Here is a 19,590-nt window from a genome sequence, read left to right as displayed (position 1 = left end):
ATCCTGCCTTCAAAGTAAAAGCTCCTCGTTTTTTTATACTTCTTCTGTTGTTGGCTTTTTTAAAAGGGTTAGGGTTAGTTGTATTGTCGCCTACCTCTGGATTTAAAGTGACACTACAGTTTCTTTATATCTTCAACAATAACAAATGTATATATATAATTATTATTATTATTATGGAATATATACAGTGCTTAACAAATGTATTAGACCACCACTTATGCCACAGCTGTCCTAAATTAACAGCATTGGTAATTACCATAACATTTTATTATGTTTCTGTAATTGTTAATACGTCAGTATGAAGAAGCTCTTTAACGAAAATGATATTTTTAATGCTAAAATATGATTATTATTTTTATCCATGAATTTTCAAATTTACTTTCACAAAATAAATCACAAAAAAATCACATTAATATTTCTTGGTTAAGATGTCAAATTATAGTTATTGTTATTTACTGTCATTCCTGAACAGAAAAATGTGTTTTAGTGGTTGATTGTTATGCTTGATTAATTTCTGACTTCTCAGAGAAACCCACTTTGCAAAGCGGGCTTATTTAAAAAAAAAAAAACTTTAAACAGAAAAGATTTGAGTCACTTGTTTTTCTTTTATTGATGTTTATAGAAACTAAACAAAGCAAACTGTACAACAGAAACCATTCAACACGTTGGACCCTTTTTTTTTTTTTTTCTTAAAGACGTTTGTGACCTTGTGACAAACTATTGACCTTTAACACCACAGGATCAATGTCGAAGAAACTTAAAGATACACCTCTTTAATACATTTTCAATTTGCATAATTCACGTGAAATAAGACAAGTGTACCATGATTTAATTTAACTCAAGGAATGAACTAAAATAAAACATTTGTCATATTTACATAAGAGATATACAGTAATATAACTGTGTAACAGGGTTTTATTTTGACACCTGTGTGTACAAAAACAGGAAACAAAAGTCATTTTGGACTCGACTCGACTGACTCAAGGAAGCTGTGCACTAGCAGGCAGCAAAGCGAGGCCCCAAAACATGATTCAATACAGGTTAGGTTTGATGGGACAAATCAAATACGTGCCACTCGAACCAACTGCGTCATTCCATACATTCAAACGAAAAAAAAACCCAGGAGCTTAAGTTTGGATCAATCGGACACAGAGCCTTGAGAACATTGAGATGAAGCTCTCGGGGACGTCTTTTGAATCTTCTGGTAATGTTTCTGTTAAAAAAAAGAAAAGTAAATAAGAGTGAGTTTCAGTGTGTGTGTGTGTGTGTGTGTGTGTGTGTGTGTGTGTGTGTGTGTGTGTGTGTGTGTGTGTGTGTGTGTGTGTGTGTGTGTGTGTGTGTGTGTGTACCTGCAGGTTGTCGTAGTGCTTCTGGCTGCTGCAGTGGAGCTCCTTGGCCGTCCTCTCGTTCAGGTAGAAAACGGAGCAGATGTTGCAGTAGAAACCGGATTTGGGCACGACAAACTCCTGACCTGAAGAGAGAGAGAGAAGTGAAAAGTTGAAACTGTAGCGAGACATCTTCATCTTGTGTTGTTTACAGATATATAGTGTAAGCGTCTGTGACTCACCAAGGGGGTTGTTGGGTTTATACTCTGGCAGTTTGAAGTCTGCAGGGACAGAAGGAGACTGAGAACGAGACCGCTTTGCTTCAGTTCCATGAAGCTCCCTCCTGCTTTTATTCACCACTAAAGAAGAGAGAGAGACATAAAAAAAACCTGTCATGACACATTATCTAATTATCTAACTTTGCTCAGAAAACTTCTTATTGATCTTCACACTGGTGTCAGTAAAAAAATCCCATTTCAACGGTTCATTTCAGGTGCTGTCTCTTTAAGCCCCCCCCCCCTTTCTTCTGATTGGCCACTTATCTGGTCGCCCTCTGGGGAGGGGGGGTAGAATGCTGCAGGGCTGCCAGAGGAGGCTGCTCTCGAGTGCTGGGAGAAGAGAGCCTATGTAAGAGGCTTCCATGACTTACAGGTGAAATTCTCGGTTTCACATCGGGGAACTATCGGCTGATTTACAGAACAAGCCGTTTAGCGCCCCCTGCAGACTCATCCTGGAATTACTCCAACATACATTTACCTCATGGTCTGAAACTTCGCCCATGTTTAGTACTTACATCCAGCATTGTATCACTATATGTGAGTTTAAAAAAAGAAGTAATCATTGGTCTGATCTTTGGTAATATATTTTAGACTTCATCTTGTATTGATTTAGTTTGACTTGATCAATGAGTTATTATTTACATCCCATAATTTCCTCCTGAAACATTTTAAGACAGATCCACTTCTCCTAATCACGAACAGCAGCTTGTGAGGGATGGAGAGGGAGCACCATTCTGTCTGGAACACAACACCTTCCATCCATCTTTGAGTTTTCCATACCTTTAATGGCAGCCCGGTTCCTTTTTTGGTTCGCCTCCTCCCCGTCTCCTTCCTCCAGAGTTTTGCTCTCCAGCTGCAGCTCCGGCCCAGCAGAGGAGGTGTCAATGCCAGGTTGGGTAGCTGCTTTGACCTGTGCCGTATCCTGGACCTCAACTGTCTTCTGGACCTCAATTGTCTCCTGGACCTCAGCTGTCTTCTGGACCTCAACTGTCTTCTGGACCTCAGCTGTCTCCTGGACCTCAACTGTCTTCTGGACCTCAACTGTTTCCTGGACCTCAGCTGTCTCCTGGACCTCTGCTGTCTTCTGGACCTCCGCCGTCTTCTGGACCTCCCCGGTCTTCTGGACCTCAACTGTCTCCTGGACCTCAACTGTCTCCTGGACCTCCGCTATGTCCTGGACCTCTGCCTTCTCCTGGACCTCCTCTGTCTCCTGGACCTCAACTGTCTCCTGGAAGTCTGCTGTCTTCTGGACCTCCTGTGACAGTTTGGCTGACTCTTTGTCCAATGGTTTGGGGGCTTCAAGTGAAGAGGATGGCAGTTCATCAGCTGGTTCCTTTTCTTCTTCTCTTTGGTCTTTGGTGCTCACAGTTTTGCTCCTGGTGGATTTCCTCACTGTTGTCAGAAGAAGTAAAGAAACAGAGATGTAAGATTATGTTACCAATAATCATCTGTTTAGTGTGTCGTATAGAGGTAGGAGCTCCATGATTGGTCAACAGCAAGATTTCCGGTAATTCCTTGGCTTTATATAAACCATAGTGATCTGTGTGGTTCTTATGTGTCACCTGGAGTCCGTCTGGTTCTCCTGCCTCGACCTCTTCTCTTGGATGTTACCGCTTCCTGTTCCTCCTCTTCTTCTTCCACCTCTCCGACCTCGTCCACCGTCACAAAATTCACACTTTCATCTAAAAAAAAAAAAAAAGAAGAGAATTAATTATTGGATGAACACTGGTTTTGAGGAGAGGCTTTTATTTTGTTAAGTATAACGTGGTTGGTCAAAACCCCCGACTAAAATAAATCACACTGTAATATAAAAAGACATATCATCTCTTCTACCATCTTGTGGGAATACAGCTATATTCTCTCTGCTCTATACTCTATGAACTCTACCACATGACTCGCTCACCTTTGTCTTCATTGTGTTTGCGCTTTGCAGGTCTGGAGGATTTCTCAGCGTGGTTTTCATCCGGTTGCTCTTCTTCTTCACCGACGCCAGCTTCATGTAAAGTCTAAAACACAAACACAGAAGATCTTTAGCATCTGGTTTGAAAGGGCTGATTTATTTGTGTTTCCCTTTAGAGATGGTACTACACCAGCTTCTTCCAAAATGGACTCGACCAATACCCATCCAATAACCAAAGTATGTCTTCATTGGTGAGGTTCTTATGATATGGTATCAAATTGGTGCATTTAATGGCACACTTAGTGGGAAGACTTTTTATAGTATTTGAGGACAACACAAGTACAGAAATTAGTCTTCCATCCAATTTTAGAAACTTAAATTTCCCAGAGGAAGAACCTAAACTTGCATGCTTTTTCAAAATCTTGAACTTTACTTGGATCGAGGTGTTGACTGATTTGTCCTCCTGGCTCTGGTTGGTCTCCATCATGTTTTCTTCAGCCTGTCCTTCAGTCACTTCATTAGCGTTGGGTGCCGGAGGTTCTCCCTCCTTGGTCTTCCCATCGCAGTCTTGATCTCGCGTTCCGTCCTCCACAGCGTCATCTGGCCCCACCTCGTCCAGAGTAACCAGCTCCTGGGTATCAACCTCCTCCTCCTCCTCCTCCTCCTCCTCCTCCTCCTCCTCCTCTTTCCTCCCTCCTCTCTTATCCCTGCTCTTCCCTTTCCCATATCCTCGTCCTCTGCTGCCGCTCCGGCTCCTTCCTTCCTGTTCCTTTGGAGACCGCTTCTCTTCTGCGGCAGCTTCACGCTTCCTTAGTTCTTCCTCCTCTGCCGTGTCGTCGGGGTAATCCTCCTCCTCGTCGCTAACTTTGTCCAGGTTCACCAGAGCGCTTGGAGTCTGTTGCTTCTCAGGGGACTTCTGCTTGTCCTCTTCTTCAAGTATGCCAGTATCGCTCTGGGTTCTGAATGGTGATGGTTCATTGTTGTCAATGTCGATTTTGGGTGTCCTTTCCTTCTCCCCAGCACCCGACGGATCATCGTTTCCATCAACTCTCCAATGGGGACTTTCCTTCTTGACAACCAATTTTTCGGTTGTTTCAGTGACTGTAGGAGAAATTGGAGTGCCTTCCCTTTCAGATTCTTCATCTTTTGTCTTAGCTTTTTCCTGTCTTTCAATATTGGAATCCCCCATCGCTGTTAGCTGATCGTCTTCAGGAGAGTCTACGATCTGATACTTGGGTTCTTTCTCCTCTTCATCACTTTTAGTTGATGTGTGAGATTCGCACTTCTGTTTTTGTTCATCAATCTTTCCAAAGATCGTCCCAGACTGGTCTGATGGTGGCTCATCATCGACTGACTCATCCTCTACAGAATCAAGAATCTGATATGTCGCTTCTTCTTCGGCCAATTTGTCAGGTGATTCTTTGTCAATCGTCTTTGGTGTCGCGCCTTCTTTTTTAGCTGGTTCAACCTGTTTTTTAGGTCTTCCCCTCTTTCTTTTAACTCCAGCCCCATCGTCTTTAATAACCTCGTCCTCCACAGAGTCCAATATTTGAAAGGTAGAAACTTCCCCACTTATCCTTTCTACAACACCAGCACTCTTCTTCGGTGGTGGGTTCTCTTTTGGAGGAGCTTTCTTTGGTGTGTCCTCCCTGGCAGGAGTACGCCTAGTTCTTGTTGGGGTGTCCTCCCTGTTTTTTGTTTTCTCATCTATCTTAGTTCTGTCCCTCCGTCCTCTGCTCGATCTTGTTGCAGTGGCTGGTTCATCATTAACCACCTCCCCTTCCACAGAGTCCAAAATCTGAAATGCACCCTCCTCGTCCCCATCTGGATTTTCAGATGCTTCTTTGAGATCTTTCCCCACAGTCTCCTCTTTCTTTCCTCTGGTACTTCTTCTTCTTCTACCAGGTCTGTCTTTTGTGGTGTCATCTTGATCTGAACTGTCTTCAACAGAATCTACTATCTCAAACATCATCTCCTCTCTGTCCCCAGTGGCGTCCATATTTGTCAGTGTTTTAACTCCCTTCTCTTGTTTCTTTGGCGACGTCTCATTCTCATCTCTTTTGGATGTTTTGCTTGTGTGGCCGCTCCTCCTTGAAGGTCTACCATCTTTTGTTGAAGTGTTCTCTCCCCTCTTTGTCTTTTTCCTACCTTTGTCAGTCTCTGACTCGGTCTCAGTAGTTGTTAGCGGTTCTTCCACAGAATCAATGATCTGATAAGTGTCTTCCTCCTCTAGTCTTTGCCCTTTGTCGTCTGTAGATATCTGCTTACTTGAGGTTTCATCAGTTGAATCCAATATCTCAAAGCCTTCTTTTGCAGTATCATCAGTGCCAGGGCTTTTGGAAATGTCTTTGTTGACACTTTCCCGAAGAGGCTGGTCTACGTTTGGGATTTGGGTTTTGCCTTTGACTTCTTCGTCTTTTAATTTTGTCTTCTCCCCACCCTCCTTTACAGAACTATCCACTTCTGAACTTTGATCTTTCTCTGGCAGCTGCATTACTCTGGAACCGTCATCTTGGACCATGTCGCTGTCTTTTTGACCTTGGCGAGAAAGATCCATTCCCATTTCACTGGACGCCTCTGTTTGGGCTTTAGGTTCATCATCGATACTGTCCAAGATCTGGAAGCTATGTTCATGCAGAGTCTGGGATTCCTTGGGCCCAGTGGTCTGGGTTTTAGAACTGTTGTCCTGGTCGCCATAACCTTTCACCATTGAGGTTTCCATCTCTGACTCCACAGATTCTGCAGCAGCGCCCTCTGCTGACACATTGTGGACGGACTTTGCCTCAACACTCTTTGTGTCTTCTCTAAGTTTCTCTGGATGAGTCTCTAAAGAGGCCTCAACACTTCCTGTAGATTTAGTCTTCTCTCGTGCAGCAGCTGATGAGCGGGTCCTCGGTGAGGTTGTTGTATCTGATGACTTGACGGGAGATTTTGTCCTGTTCTGTTGTGTTTTCTTATCAGGGGTGGAAGGAGTTTCAGTCACCCCTGAAGACGAGGAGGAGGAGGAGGACTTACTGGCACTGGAGGATGAAGGTTTGGTTGGGGATTTGCTGTGCTCGGATGAGTTTTTAGAGTCAGAGCCTTTACTTGATTTGGATGAGGAAGAGGATGAGCTCTTGGAGTCCTTCGAAGACCTCGTTGAGGTCCGTTGTCCACTTGAACTCTGCCTCTCTCTTCTCTTTCTGGAGGAATGTTTGGATGAGGAGGAGTGATGAGGCTCCTGATTTGGGTCTTCAACTTCATCACCGACTTCATCAACAGTGACAAATTCCTCCATGTTCACATTCTCTGTATCAATGAGATTTGCATCTGAAGAAGCGGCATCTTTAAGATCGTCCTGACCCTGGATGAAGAACAACGAAAGAGTCAATTACTGATTATTACAAGACTGAATGTTCTGCATTATTGTAAGACTTTTGCATAAACTGAACTGCTCTAATGAGATACAAGAAGCCTGTTTACCATTTTTTCAGATCCGGCTTCAGCTGTTGATGTTTTTGAGTATGTGTTGCTTCCACCAGAACCCTAAGGATAAGTATGTTTTCTTTTTTAATATCAAGTGATTGAAAGGTTTTTGGACATGTTACAAAAGAACACTGTTGTCAGACCTTCTCACACGTACAAAACGATTGTATCTAACAGCTGGTTTTGGTCTTTACATCAAATTTGACAGAAAAAGAAGTGTATGTTATTTGCACAGTCTTAACATCTGCTGAAATCTTCTTTTAGCTTTAGACACTTAAAGGCAGGGTTGGTAATTTTTTTAAACTATCATGATTTTGAAAGTAGCATTCCCTCATTGCTTCATCTGCACCCACCCCCTCCCCTCTATGCTCCCTCATAAGCCACGCGCCCTCAATAACATGCACGAGCGCCGTCCCTCCAGAAGCGGACCTCAGCTCATCTCTTTCATTGTGTAGAAACTACGTCGTCTCATGTCTCATTCAGCGGTAAGTAAACTCTCAGTATAAACTCCTAAAGTCATCGGTGACGAGCTTTGAGTGTGAGCTAGAGCACGCAAGAGGTAGAGAACGAGCAGGGAGACAGGGAGGCGTGTGATTGGTTCATCAGATTGGTAACTCGTGGCAGACATTGGTCGAAGTTTTTACAGGCTTACAACTGATACAGATGACAGATTTTCTTTGTTCCTTTTTCAGAGAACATGAGTTATTAATTTCTGTCAGGACCTAAAGACAAATTCAACCAAAATCTTAAAAAGTTAATCTGGAGTAAATTACCAACCCCGCCTTTAATCTTGTCTCCACATTTTGCCTCTGAAAAAAAACACCATGAAGATGAAACTGAACGATCTAAATCCAGGCCTCACCTCGTCTTCCTTCCTCTTCAACCTTTTTGCCGCTAGTGTGAGTCTGTGCTGGCGCACTGCTGCCGTGAGCGCCTGTAAAATTTCGGTGTCAATCTGAGGGAATTCTGCAAGGTCTTCTTCAGGCATGGGCACTGTGGATGAGGGATCAGGGCTGGAAGCAGCAGGGACTACATCTCCACTGCTGACTACAGAGACAGACAGGGTATCTGTAGCTGAGACCGAAGCTGTCTGCGGCTCCTCTTTCACGATCATCTACAAGAAGTCAAAATGTGGCTCGATGAATCATCTTTATGATAGCTCTACATTTATTCTACAGATATTTTTGAAGTGGTTGTTATCTTGTAAATAATTTGACTTAACAAAATGACCTAGACTGTCGTTTTTCAAGCAAATCATTTCATAAAACTTACCTGTGGTGAGAGGTGAGGGTTTTCTGGTAGACCCTCTGAAGGAGACACAAGAGCGTAAGAAAGACGGTCAAAATGTAAACACTTAGTGAACTGATACTTACACAAACTCAATGTCCTTCAGGGATATCTTACCTGTTCTCTCTTTGCACAAATGCGGCTCTTCCATCTCCCCATCAGGAGAAGAGTGAGGGGACGATGCTGTTTCCTCTTTCTTCTCTCCTGCAGCTTTCGGCTGAGCTGTGGCCGATACGGCTTCTGTGAGATACAGAGAATTTGTAAGGAGGGAAATCCTATGGGAGCAGTTTGCAGTCATCAATGTTCATGAAATAAAAAATTATCAACAAACTACGACCAGTGAAAATGAAACAGGAAGTACCAAAATGTACACAGTGTCAAAGGAGCACAGAATACTAAGTTCTGTCTGTGAAGTGGCCGACAAGAACTTCATCTCGTTGGCTCCTCTTTTTGGTTGGTCACCATCTTAAACAAAGACTTACCTGTTTTTAAATCGCTGCATTGGTACTCATTCATCTTGTGTACTTCGTGGCCACGCCCTGGTTTCAACAGACTGTACCAACCTATAAACCGATCAGAATCTTGAACTGTCTTGAACTCCATAAACACCTGGAACACACACACACACACACACTTGTAAATGTGAGACCGACAGGAAGTCAGCGTCAGACTAATGTACTTGCATATTGTTGTGAATACCTTGTTGAGGAGAGGCATGAAGTTCTTGAAAGAACCAAAATCCTTCAAAGCTTCCCTGAGCTCCTTGGTCTCCTCCAGTGAGATGTTCTTGATCAGCACTGTTTTATTTCCTTTACTCATCTCACCCTGAGTTCAGAACAGGAAGTGAACAGCCAAACCAAAGAGATAAGAGGAAAGAGACACTGGTTTACAGAATGTTTCACAATGACAGAACATTTTGAAGCGGCCACAAAGGGGGGATTAAGACGCCAACTCAAAGCGGACAGTTGTGGAATCAGAATGATAAATATTTAGTGTGGATGATTTAGTGTAGTCTTAAACATGGAGATGGATTATTGACAATGAAGAAAGTGTTTTACTTACAGACTTCATCAGCTGCATCAGGGTGGTATATAAACCGAGCTACGAGAGAAACATCAGAGATATTACTCAAACAATTTAACAAATCCTTTCATTATTTTACCTGCAAAAGTTACAGTTCTGGATACTGTGCAGTTAAAGGGCCAATCAGTAAGATATGTACTGGATGAAATGATAAAGGTATCTTACTATATGATCAGACATTAAGGAAACATGCTATGTTGAAGTGCTGGCTTCTCTGACAACAATGCAGCAGCCAGTATGTCCTCCTTCTAACTTTAGATTCTGCTCCTGAATGCTCTGGATTTGTTTGGACCAGAGAAGGTAGGCGCTTTTAAGGCGACCCCCCACACGGCCTGTTTTGGACGCCCCTCAGTTTGCCAGATATGAGAGCAGTTATCAGGTCAACAGGTGTTGCAGCGATGGAAGCGGGTCAAGAGAACTGGTTCAGATAGAAGTGATTGTACCCGACCTAAAAAGCCTCTGCATGTTTCTAATAAGCTCCACGAGCAGAAACGTGCTCAAACTAGGATCAATATTGGAGATGCTTTTGAAAAATGGAGAGAGGTTAGAACACAGAAAGGTTTACAGACCCATGCAGAGCTGGCTAAACACTGAAGCTTCAGTGTCCACCACATGGCAACCTGTGTGAGACAGCTCTCTACAATGATTTGAATTTGGACTGCAGTACCCATTCTAAACACTAGGTGTCAGAGTTACACACTGATCCTTTAAGAAAACTTCGTAAGTATGTAGAAATCATTGAACAACAGAAGTGTTGTGTTCATGCTTACCGGTTCATTCATTTGGTTTCCAGTTAACACCTTGATCAGGAGTGGAGATCCTTTCAAAACAACGCAGTGATCAACTGAAGCCTTCAGCGCATCACGTACGCTCTTCACTGTCGGCATCATGACGAAAGCCTGAAAAAAAACAGCAGGGTGGGAAGAAATTTCACTTCCTTTAGTCCCTTTTTTTTTTTTACTTTTTCAAAAGCATTTCAAACCCTGAAATATGGTTAAAAAATTTCAGCCTGATAGAGGGATAACTGGGTGCATACCACTCGAGCCTGAGGAAAAACAAAGATGCTGTTGTCCGTGTGTCGAAAACCGAGAGGAGTGAGCAGCTTGGCAACATCGTCCTCTGTGTAGCTGCCGTCGTTGTACTCGGGCAGATCAGATACGAGCAGCTGCCTCTTGCCGAGCTTTGAAAACTGTCAAATAAATACATTAAAATGGGGATAAGAGGCGAGAGTCAGTTTGGGATATCTTAAATCAAAAACATTCTTGCTATGGATTGAAAACTGAGGTCAAACAGCTCAAAGGTCAATGTGTGATGTCATAAGGTCAATGTGTGATGTCATAAGATGGATATTACTTTGGACTCGTCAGCTGAGTTGTCTGAGAGTTTGTTAAAGTGAAATGAGACATTCAAAGATGCAGCAGTGTCCTTCTTTTACATCACTGAGACTACAGGGAGACACTGAGGACCACTATCTACGGAGAGCCTGAAGGGACAAAATAGCCTGAGATTAATCGAGCCTCTTATCTTCTGGTTGAAAACTGAACTAAAGAAGACTTATTCTGTAACAACACAGAAGTGAGGGAACTTACCTTTTGGTTGAAGCAGCGCTTTACGTTGAAGCAGCCTGTAAAAAGGGAAAGAATTATAAGAAATAAAAGGGAAATGAGTTTATACAAGAGGTGACCCATCTCCTTAAAAGTTTGGATGTTGTGAAAATGTAAAATACAAAAAAATAAACCAAAGTTTGAATGAGATGATTTTGAAAACATTTAAATCTATAATTAATTTAAAAAAGCACAAAAGACAGCCCAATGTTTTCCAATTTCCAACATATTTCGATTAGATTCTTGGATTTGATTTTTACCTATTTTCGTTGTATCTAGCAGCTTTTCGACCTTCTCCCCGACAGTCAGAGGGGTAACTGTCGCTGAAGGAGAAGGCTGCTGCTCGCTCGTTACTGAAGCCGTCAGCTGCATTGTCAGGGGTGCAGCTTCCTCGGCTGAGACATTGTCAGATGCTTCGGAGGCATCCTTGGCTGATGCTACATCTGAACCAGTTGGCGGTCGACTCTCTCCGGGTTTGTCTGCTGAACTTTCTGGTGCAGCCTCTGAACTTGTTTCTTCCCCTTTGACTTCCACAGGTTCTGATACTTTACCTCCTGACACCCCGAGCTCCATCGGTTCATCTGCATCTTCAGCTTTGTCAGGTTTTCCTTGACTCTCGGGTCCAACAACTAGTTCATGTGCTTTTTCAACATCCTCGGCTGTGTCCCTCGGCTCCTCCAAAGACTCTTGAAGCTTAGTTTCAGATTCTTTAGGCTTGGAGTTTGCCCCATCAGACTGATGATCTGGAGCTGTGGATTTACTGGGATTCTTTGCATCTTTTGGAGCTATTTCAGAGACACTTTCTTTAGTGGCAGCTTCTCCTGTAGGCAGCTTGTCCGCTGGAGTTCTGTGTTTCTGTGTTGTTGAGATCGTTTCTACTTTAACCTCTGAGGCGTTCACCGGTTCTGGAGCTTTGGGTTTGTCTTTCAGCTCCTCTCCAAGTTCTTTAACTGTGGTCTTAGACTTTTCAGATGCAGGCTTGTTCCCAGGAGACTCTGACTTGGACACTGAGGCTCCCTCTGTAGACAACGATCCAGTTTGTAGAGTTTTGGCTTTCTGTTGGGTCGAGATGTTTTTCGCTTCTGAAACCGCCTTTTTGTCTTTTGTGACAGTTGGTACAGCTTTAGGCGTGGTAGATTCAGGTTTTCTTTAAGAAAAAAAGGGGGGAAGTTAAGGTAATGATTTGAATGCTTTTCTATGTCCTACATTTTAAAGGTCACATATTCTCCTCTTCATCAATATGTTTAAATAAGTCCCAGAGCTCCTGAAAACATGTCTGTGAAGTTTCTTGGTCTAAATACTTTGATCCAGCCCTGCTCAGAACAGGCTGTTTCTGTGTCTGTACCTTTAAATATGTAAATGAGCTGTGTCTGACCACGCCCCCTCTCTGGAAGGGGCTTGGGTGTACTCGGTGCTTTCTCGCTCCATGTCCTATTGTTTACGGTGAGAAGGCAGACTCAGAGGGCAGAACAAACACCTAGCTGTTGGAGTGACACCCACCTGGGGGAGGGGCTACTACCCTTTGTGATGTCATAAATGGGAAAATCTCTAAACGGCCTGTTTGAGCACACATTTTCTGAAAAGTGGAGCAGGCAGAAGACAGAGAGGATGGACTTTTCTCATGAATGTTTGTAGACTGACTAGGGACACATATTAGTGTTAGAGAAACATGGTGAAGTGGATTTTGAAACATATGTGACCTTTAAAAAGGCCAAAGTTGAATTACTGATCAAATATTTGTTTTCATATGAACAATACCATTTCAAAATCACAGATATAAAACCTTTACATGCATAAAGAATGCCTCAGGTCAGTATATCTGCATGATACTACACTTTCCACTAAGGCCAGATACTCAGGCACACAAGAGGAACATGTCCACCACTCAATCACATAAGAAGAGAACTTTGCCAAACATGTCTTACTTCAGAGGAGGGGTCTTCTCCTCTTTACAAACAGTCACCTGTGATCAAACAAATTCAGATTTTAGATTAACTTGAACCTTGACAGAGTGCTAACACATGCTAATAGCTAACATTCCCAGGGGTCAAAAATGTAAAAAAAAAAACAACTAGTGGAAAGTGGAATACCTTTTCTTTGACAACAGTGAGAGGGATTCTGTTGACATAGAATGACTTCAAGTTTTTCAGCTTTTTAGCATCCTCTTCTTTCTCGTAAATCACCACGCCCTTTGTGTAAATAAACACAGGCGTGTTTCAAGGACTGGATACAGACTGAACACTTGATCATTTAGAATCAGAGAAATCAAATACCAAAGATAAAGTTTAAGGCAAGGAAATACAGACTCCTCACACGTACCTCCATCTTGGCCCGAAACACAACAACCGACTTTGTTTTTCCAAACTGCTCCACGGCAGAGAGCAGTTCACTGTGAGAGACAGCTGGGCAAATCCCCTGCAGGGTCACCATGGTCGGAGGCGACGCTTTACTAGACTGTGATAAGAGAGAGAACATGAAGTCAGGTTTAGAACAAAGACAGTGTTGGACATCGTTAACGAGTGCTGAACATATTTGTCTCTGGACTAGAAAAGAAGTAAGGTTGTCGCGGTAACCGCTGAAATGAAATACCGCAGTATAAAAACAAGCCAACTGTGGAGAACGTAGGCAAACCGCCACAACCACCGCAACTGAAGTCAACCCACCCCGTCTCGTGGTCAGAAGGAAACAATGGCAACTGCACCGGTACCTAAACCGAATGTAGTTTCTCCCCTTTGTTAACATTTTGTCTCTCAGCCAAATGAAAAGGAGAATCAGCTCATTCAGACGATGCAATTTGAAAAACATCAGCTCCAAAAAGATCTGTGTGAAACCACGAAACACGTCTTATTTGAGCTCTGGGTTGCAATATTTTTTTGATTGTGACTTTTACTTATTTTATTGCCGACTCCTGATTCACAAAAGGATTGGAAGATAAAGGATGCCATAATACCGCGGTATTGGGCCACCCTGGATCACCGCGGTGGAATTCCTATCCGCGACAGCCAGTCGCGGACAGTGGAAGGAGAAAGACTTTTTCTTTGGGTTCACACACTTCAGGTTAAGTCTTTGTTACCTCGCTCTTCTGCAGGTTGGGCTTTGCTTTAGAGGCGTTCGTTGCAGACTCCTTCCTTGCTGTAGAGGAGGATGATGCAGACGATCTCTTTCCTCCAGCAGAGGGAGGAGAAGATGAGCGTTTCCATCCTTTACCGGAGGAAGAGGAGGAGGAGGATTTTATCTTGGATAGTTCAGCCACTAAGGCGGGAGCAAGACTTTTAACCACGGCCTCCAGGTCGTTCTGATTTGACAGTGACTGGATACCTAGAGGGACAGAGAAGAAGGAAGTTGGTCAGACTCACTTTGGACCAAGAGTTCTTCAAGTATTTTAAATGTCTCATACCTGATGTTTCCAAGAGTTTCTTAGCCAGTCTCTCTGCGCTGCTTTTCCTCTCTCGTTCAGGGCACGACTCCGACGATGATCTCCTCTCACGCTTCTTTCTCGGTGTTGAACGTCTCTCACGGCTCCTTCTCGGTGTTGACCCTCTCCTGCCACTCCTCCTTGGGGACGATTGTCTATCTGGGCTCCTTGAACGTGACCGATAGCGTGAAGGGATACGCCGATCGCGCCGTGGAGAGCGAGAGAGAGATCGTGAGGAAGAACGAGACCGGGATCGGGACCTATTTAAAACAAGGGACAAACTATTTTAAAATGTCCATATCGACCAGTGTGACAATGAAATACCTCCCAACACATCTTGATTTCTAAGAGGATGCCGGAAAAGGTTTTAAAGGTATGATGTTGATGCACATGGTTTAAGGGTAGGAACAGAATCTTGATAATATAGTCTGAAGGGTAAGAGGGCCCTGTGGTGCCTGATACAAGAATTTATGTCTGACAGACCTGCGATGGTATCTGGAGCGATGAGGCGATCGTGATGGACTACGTCGTTTATTCCTTCGACCGTCAGAGCCACGGCGGCGAGGGGGGCTCTTTGACTTGGACCGGGAGCGACTCTCATGCCTGGTTCTCTCATGTCGACGAGTCTGTGCAGAGGTTGAGGGTGAGGACTTTGCATCTTTACCTGCGGTCCTGATGATAGCAACAAAGACAAAGGCATAGGTGAATGATGGTGTTTTTAGAGTTGGAATCAGCTGATGAGTTGCCAAACCAAATGTCAAGTTATGTGTAAAATCAGTAACACAGCCCGACGTCGGCCGTGAGGAAAAACATTACCTGGACCCGATATTCTTCTCAGCATCCCAGTCAGGGTAACTGTGGGAAAGACAATTCAAGCAGCCAGCTTTAGAAAGTAGACAGCCACATTTTGTAGCAAAGGTAACAATTTCTGCATTTCGATAAGTGGTAATTAACTTCTGCACTCGGGGAGCTCTTAAGTCACAGATATGCGTTCTCCTGAAAATGACTACATCACATCCAGATTATGTGCTGTCAGGGACTAATCTACGAGGTCTTTCAAAAGATAAAAAAAAGACTCACCTTCTTCGAAATTTCTTGCAGCTTTCAAGGTGAAGGCTGGTGTTCTGATGCGTGATCCAATCCTTGTACCCAGGGGGGGAAAAACACATTAATAGTCTTTCTGTGATTTACCTACAGCTCGTGTTTTATTCAATTAACTAAAGCCTGACTCAGAACCCAGACAGTCCAAAGTCTGTGCCCTGTTGGCGATATGATAACACCCACAATTACAAGTCTACGAGAGCAACATTTATCTGGCTTTTTTGAGGTGTCTGTCTACTGCAAAGTGGTGGAAAACAAAAACAAGAGATGAAACAATGTTTTTCATTCATGGCTTTGGTGTAAACCAAGGATTATATTGGGGATATTGGCAAGAGGCGATTCGGAACAAGTTTCTTATGGACACATTTTTGAGGATATGAGAACTTACAAGACTTAATTGTAAAACAAATCGAACATAGAAGTGCCTTTAACACACAAAAAGAAAAACTAAGAAGTTCTTCTTTGTTTTGGAGAATTGGTTGATGGCTGGTCTCGCTGTTTGCGGCATCATTGGGTCCTATGGTACGCCAAGGTCACCTCTGCAGAGATCGCACCTAAGGATGGATCAGGCCAAAAGCAGGAATGGAGAGACATCTGGAGTGGAGACAGGATGCTCTGGAAACTGACGAGAGGACTTAGCTGGTATGTCCTTTTTAACGTTTTAAAAAATACATGATGTTCCCGAAATGAAGAAAATAATAAAAGACGGGCTGAAAAAAAGTAAGTGCTTGCTTGTAGCTCCGGCTTCATAACGTTTGAAGTTGTAAGTGGAACGTCTTCTTGGACGGGGAAATGGGTAAAATAAATTATAAAAAAGGGGCCAGCGTTGCTTTGCAAAAGCAGCCAGTGTTACAACAAATGTAATAAATCAAAGCAACATCATGTTGTTGATTTACATAAATCAAATTGAAAAGGGGGAAACAACCATCTTCCATCTTCTTCTGGTCTGCATGGTCTTCACGTTCGCAGATTCTTCCATGCCAGGTCTTCTCAGCCGCCTGGTCCCATTTTCAGTAACAGTCTTTGAATATTGATGTTGTAACAACAGTTTTGATTGAAGTAAGATAAAAATCTGAACCATCAATCAACAGCCAGCTCTGACTTAGTTGGTGGTTACATCATATCAATCAACAAGTAGTGGTAAGAATAGTTCAGACTGTTAAGAGACTAAACTATCCTGAAACGGTGCAGCAGTGTGAACTGGCAAGTCTTAGCTCAACAAATGCTAGCTGATAGCTACTTAGCTTGTCATGCTGCCAGCAACTAGTTTTGAAGTGAAAGTCACTACTCCTGTTTAACAAGACATTGGTTTGTAGCTAAGTCACCTGGTCAAGTGCGTAACAAACTGTCATGTGATCAAAACAGTAAGTATTGAGACAACAACCCACATTTGAAAAATTCAGAGTGAACAGAAAAGTCTTCCACTCACCTGCATATTAGTACAGTTTTTGTTACACAGAGAACAGGTATGTGGAAAGAGTCTTGGGGTCGTAGCCGAATAGTCATTCATCATGGCTGGTGTCGGCTGATCCTTGGAGACCACCACCTTGGCTGAAGACTGCGAGTTGGAGGACAGCATCGCCAAGTGATTGTAGAGAATCAGGCCCGCAGGTGGCTGAGGATGAACTGGAGGAAGAACGAAGGGGCGAGGATTTCCATGGATCCCAGGATGGAATGGAATAGGGGGAACTGATTGTGCAGCAGAAGAAACTGGAGGCCACATTGTTTGTCCTGCCTGAGAAACAGGTTGCATCTCCTTCTTTTGTGTCTGCTGAACCTGTGTTTGCTGCAGTTGCGTCTGCTTCTGCTGCACTTGCTGCAGTTGGGTCTGCTGATTCCGCTTCTGCTCCATCTGCTGCTTCTGGCTTGTCTGCACCTGTATCTGCGTCTGCTGCATTTGCTGCACTTGAGTCTGCTGACTCTGCCTCTGTTCCTGCTGCTGCTTCTGGGTCTTCTGCACCCGATGCGTCTGCTGCACTTGCTGGACTTGGGTCTGCTGACTCTGCTTCTGCTCCAGCGGCTGCTTTTGGGGCTTCTGCATCTGCATCTGCGTCTGCATTGGTTGTTGCTGCATTTGCTTCGTCTCTTTACCCTGCTGCTTTATGATATGTTCAACAACCACTGACCTTTTCGTTTTACTTGGATCCTTTGTACTGGCATCATTACTTCCAATGAGCACAAGGCCCGGTCTGCTTGGATGTATGCCATGGGACAAAGTGGATGGTGGTTGGGTTTTCGAGTTTGCCTGGCGATCTACTTCTGGTTGATTCAAAAGAACAGGTTGGGAGTCCTCAAACTGGAGACCTCTGATGTCTGTATCTTTCTTTGGCAGAGAGTAAGAGCTGAGGATATTCTGCAAAGTCAGGTTCGGGTGGATCTGCAAACGTTTTGTCTGATCAGTGCTTTGAGAAGTTGCAGAACTCAATGTTGAACCACGCGAGGAGATGAGACTGGAAAAAGAACTCGCCTGCTCACATGAAGAATCCAATGCGCTGCTTTTCCAATCCGTTGTATTTGTTTGCAGTGGTTGTTGATTGTATCTGCTAGCAGTACTGTCCATCGCCATCATACTACCAATCCTACCACTGTCTCGATCACTTTTCCTTACGATCTCATTCACAGACCCTGCTGTATATTTGCCAGTATGTCCATAGTCGATCACATTGCTTGACTGGGGAACAGCTGATGGAGTTTTCTGCTGATGCATCATTGCTTCTCCAGTTCTCTTCAAACTGTAGCTGTCCACTCCACTTACGGTTCTGGTGGAATGTGATTCCGGGAAGGTTTTAGACTGAACTTCTGCTGTTGATCTCTTGTCCTTCTCAAGGCGTATTTCCCGCAAGATGAACGGCAGGTTAGCAGGAGTAATCTGGTCTTCAGGATAGGAGATGAGATGTTCCAAATCATCTTTTTCGAGTCCAAAGTGCAGAAGGACTTTTGCTGCTATTTCAGATGTGTACTTGGGTCGATTGGACTCTGTAGAGGCTGCAGGTCTGTGATTAACTTGATAGCCATAATCTCCGAGTCCCTCATGTTCTCTTTTACTGGAGGTATCAAACCTACCATCATCACTTCTTGGGTAGTTAGACAAATCAGAGGGCGTATAAAATTTTGAGTCGTCAGCAGTGGGTGTTTTGTACTTTGATGAACAGTCAAAGGAGCTGCTGCCACTTTGACCATCCAAATTGCCTCTATGTCTCAGAGAGGCAGAGGTTGATGACTTTGGGTAGGAGTCCATTCCTGTGCTCAGAAAGGGGAGAAACTCATCCCTCTGTGAGCTGGAAAAGCGAGTGTCCTGGTCCATGGGCTGATCATTCGATCGTCCAAGAAGCCTCACCTCCTCTCTGGCTCTGCTAATGTGCATGTCTACAGAGCTAGCTATATCTTCATCCATGGCAGACCTACTTTGTTCAGGCCTGTAATTTCTCGACAGAGACATCAATGATGGTATGGTTTGCCTAGAGTTGTCAGGAATTCCAGAGGAAGCTCCGGAAGATCTTAGGCTGGAACTATGTCCAAGAAAGGACGATGCCCCCCGAGGGTCCCTTTCTGCCTGTGTCGTCGAGAGTCCATACTGCCCCTGGTTCCCAGAGGCATAGGGGTTATACAGGGGATTGGACATCGTGTTTGCAATCTTCAGAAGGTTGAGAAGATTGATGGCTGCAGCAGTTGGGCAAGGGGGCGTTGTAGATATGTAGGGAATAGATTTGTTGGAGTTGGTTGCAAATGTTGCTCCCTGGCTGCCAAAAGCGAGAGAATTGTTTATCTGCGTCAGTGCTAGCTGGGCTTTCAGTTGAGCCAGTCGCAAGGAGGCTGCCTGTTGGCCAATCAGGAGAGAGCTCCCTGGGAGCCCTCCAAGCAGAGAGCTCGTCAAGGGCCCGGGGGTAGAACAAGGGGCACAGCGCTCCGATAGCAATGCAACGCTGAAAAGTTTAAAAAAGAAAGGAAGGGATTATTAAATGAGCTACATCGGCTTCATGGATGGCAGGGATCCACCATCTGGATGGTTGTGTCTTGGCTCTCAACTTTGGGGCTTCCTGTTGGACACACAATCATTGCAACTCTTTCAAATTCAGGTCTTCCCTAGCAAGGCAAAAAGGAGAAGCAATAGCAACAACAGAGAGAAAAAAGC

At 44.0% G+C, this 19,590-nt stretch overlaps 1 protein-coding gene across 2 annotated transcripts; it reads right to left on the bottom strand.

Moving 5' to 3' along the window:
• Nucleotides 1-585: 585 nt before the first annotated feature.
• On the bottom strand, nt 586-19,344 carry LOC109998354 (zinc finger protein 638-like). 2 transcript variants are annotated; one of them, XM_065950363.1, is made up of 27 exons: nt 16,888-19,344; nt 15,438-15,499; nt 15,174-15,212; nt 14,841-15,029; nt 14,340-14,617; nt 14,016-14,260; nt 13,262-13,396; nt 13,033-13,131; nt 12,868-12,905; nt 11,203-12,089; nt 10,928-10,962; nt 10,375-10,527; nt 10,109-10,237; nt 9,318-9,356; nt 8,955-9,080; nt 8,738-8,864; nt 8,373-8,495; nt 8,241-8,275; nt 7,831-8,082; nt 6,966-7,028; nt 3,937-6,846; nt 3,507-3,609; nt 3,166-3,285; nt 2,384-2,995; nt 1,568-1,684; nt 1,350-1,471; nt 586-1,213 (listed from the first exon to the last, which is right to left on the bottom strand). In XM_065950363.1, the coding sequence occupies exons 1-27, from the start codon at nt 19,078-19,080 to the stop codon at nt 1,139-1,141; spliced, it is 9,306 nt and encodes a 3,101-aa protein (XP_065806435.1). In that variant the 5' UTR covers nt 19,081-19,344; the 3' UTR covers nt 586-1,138. The 2 variants fall into 2 exon arrangements, with proteins under 2 accessions (XP_065806435.1, XP_065806436.1); XM_065950364.1 differs by lacking the exon at nt 6,966-7,028.
• Between the last annotated feature and the right edge of the window lie 246 nt (nt 19,345-19,590).

This window comes from Labrus bergylta, chromosome 22, assembly GCF_963930695.1.
Source record: "Labrus bergylta chromosome 22, fLabBer1.1, whole genome shotgun sequence".
NCBI classification, from domain to species: Eukaryota; Metazoa; Chordata; class Actinopteri; order Labriformes; family Labridae; genus Labrus; species Labrus bergylta.
Note: the sequence above shows the minus strand (reverse complement) of the source record. Positions and strands in the feature narration are given on the sequence as shown.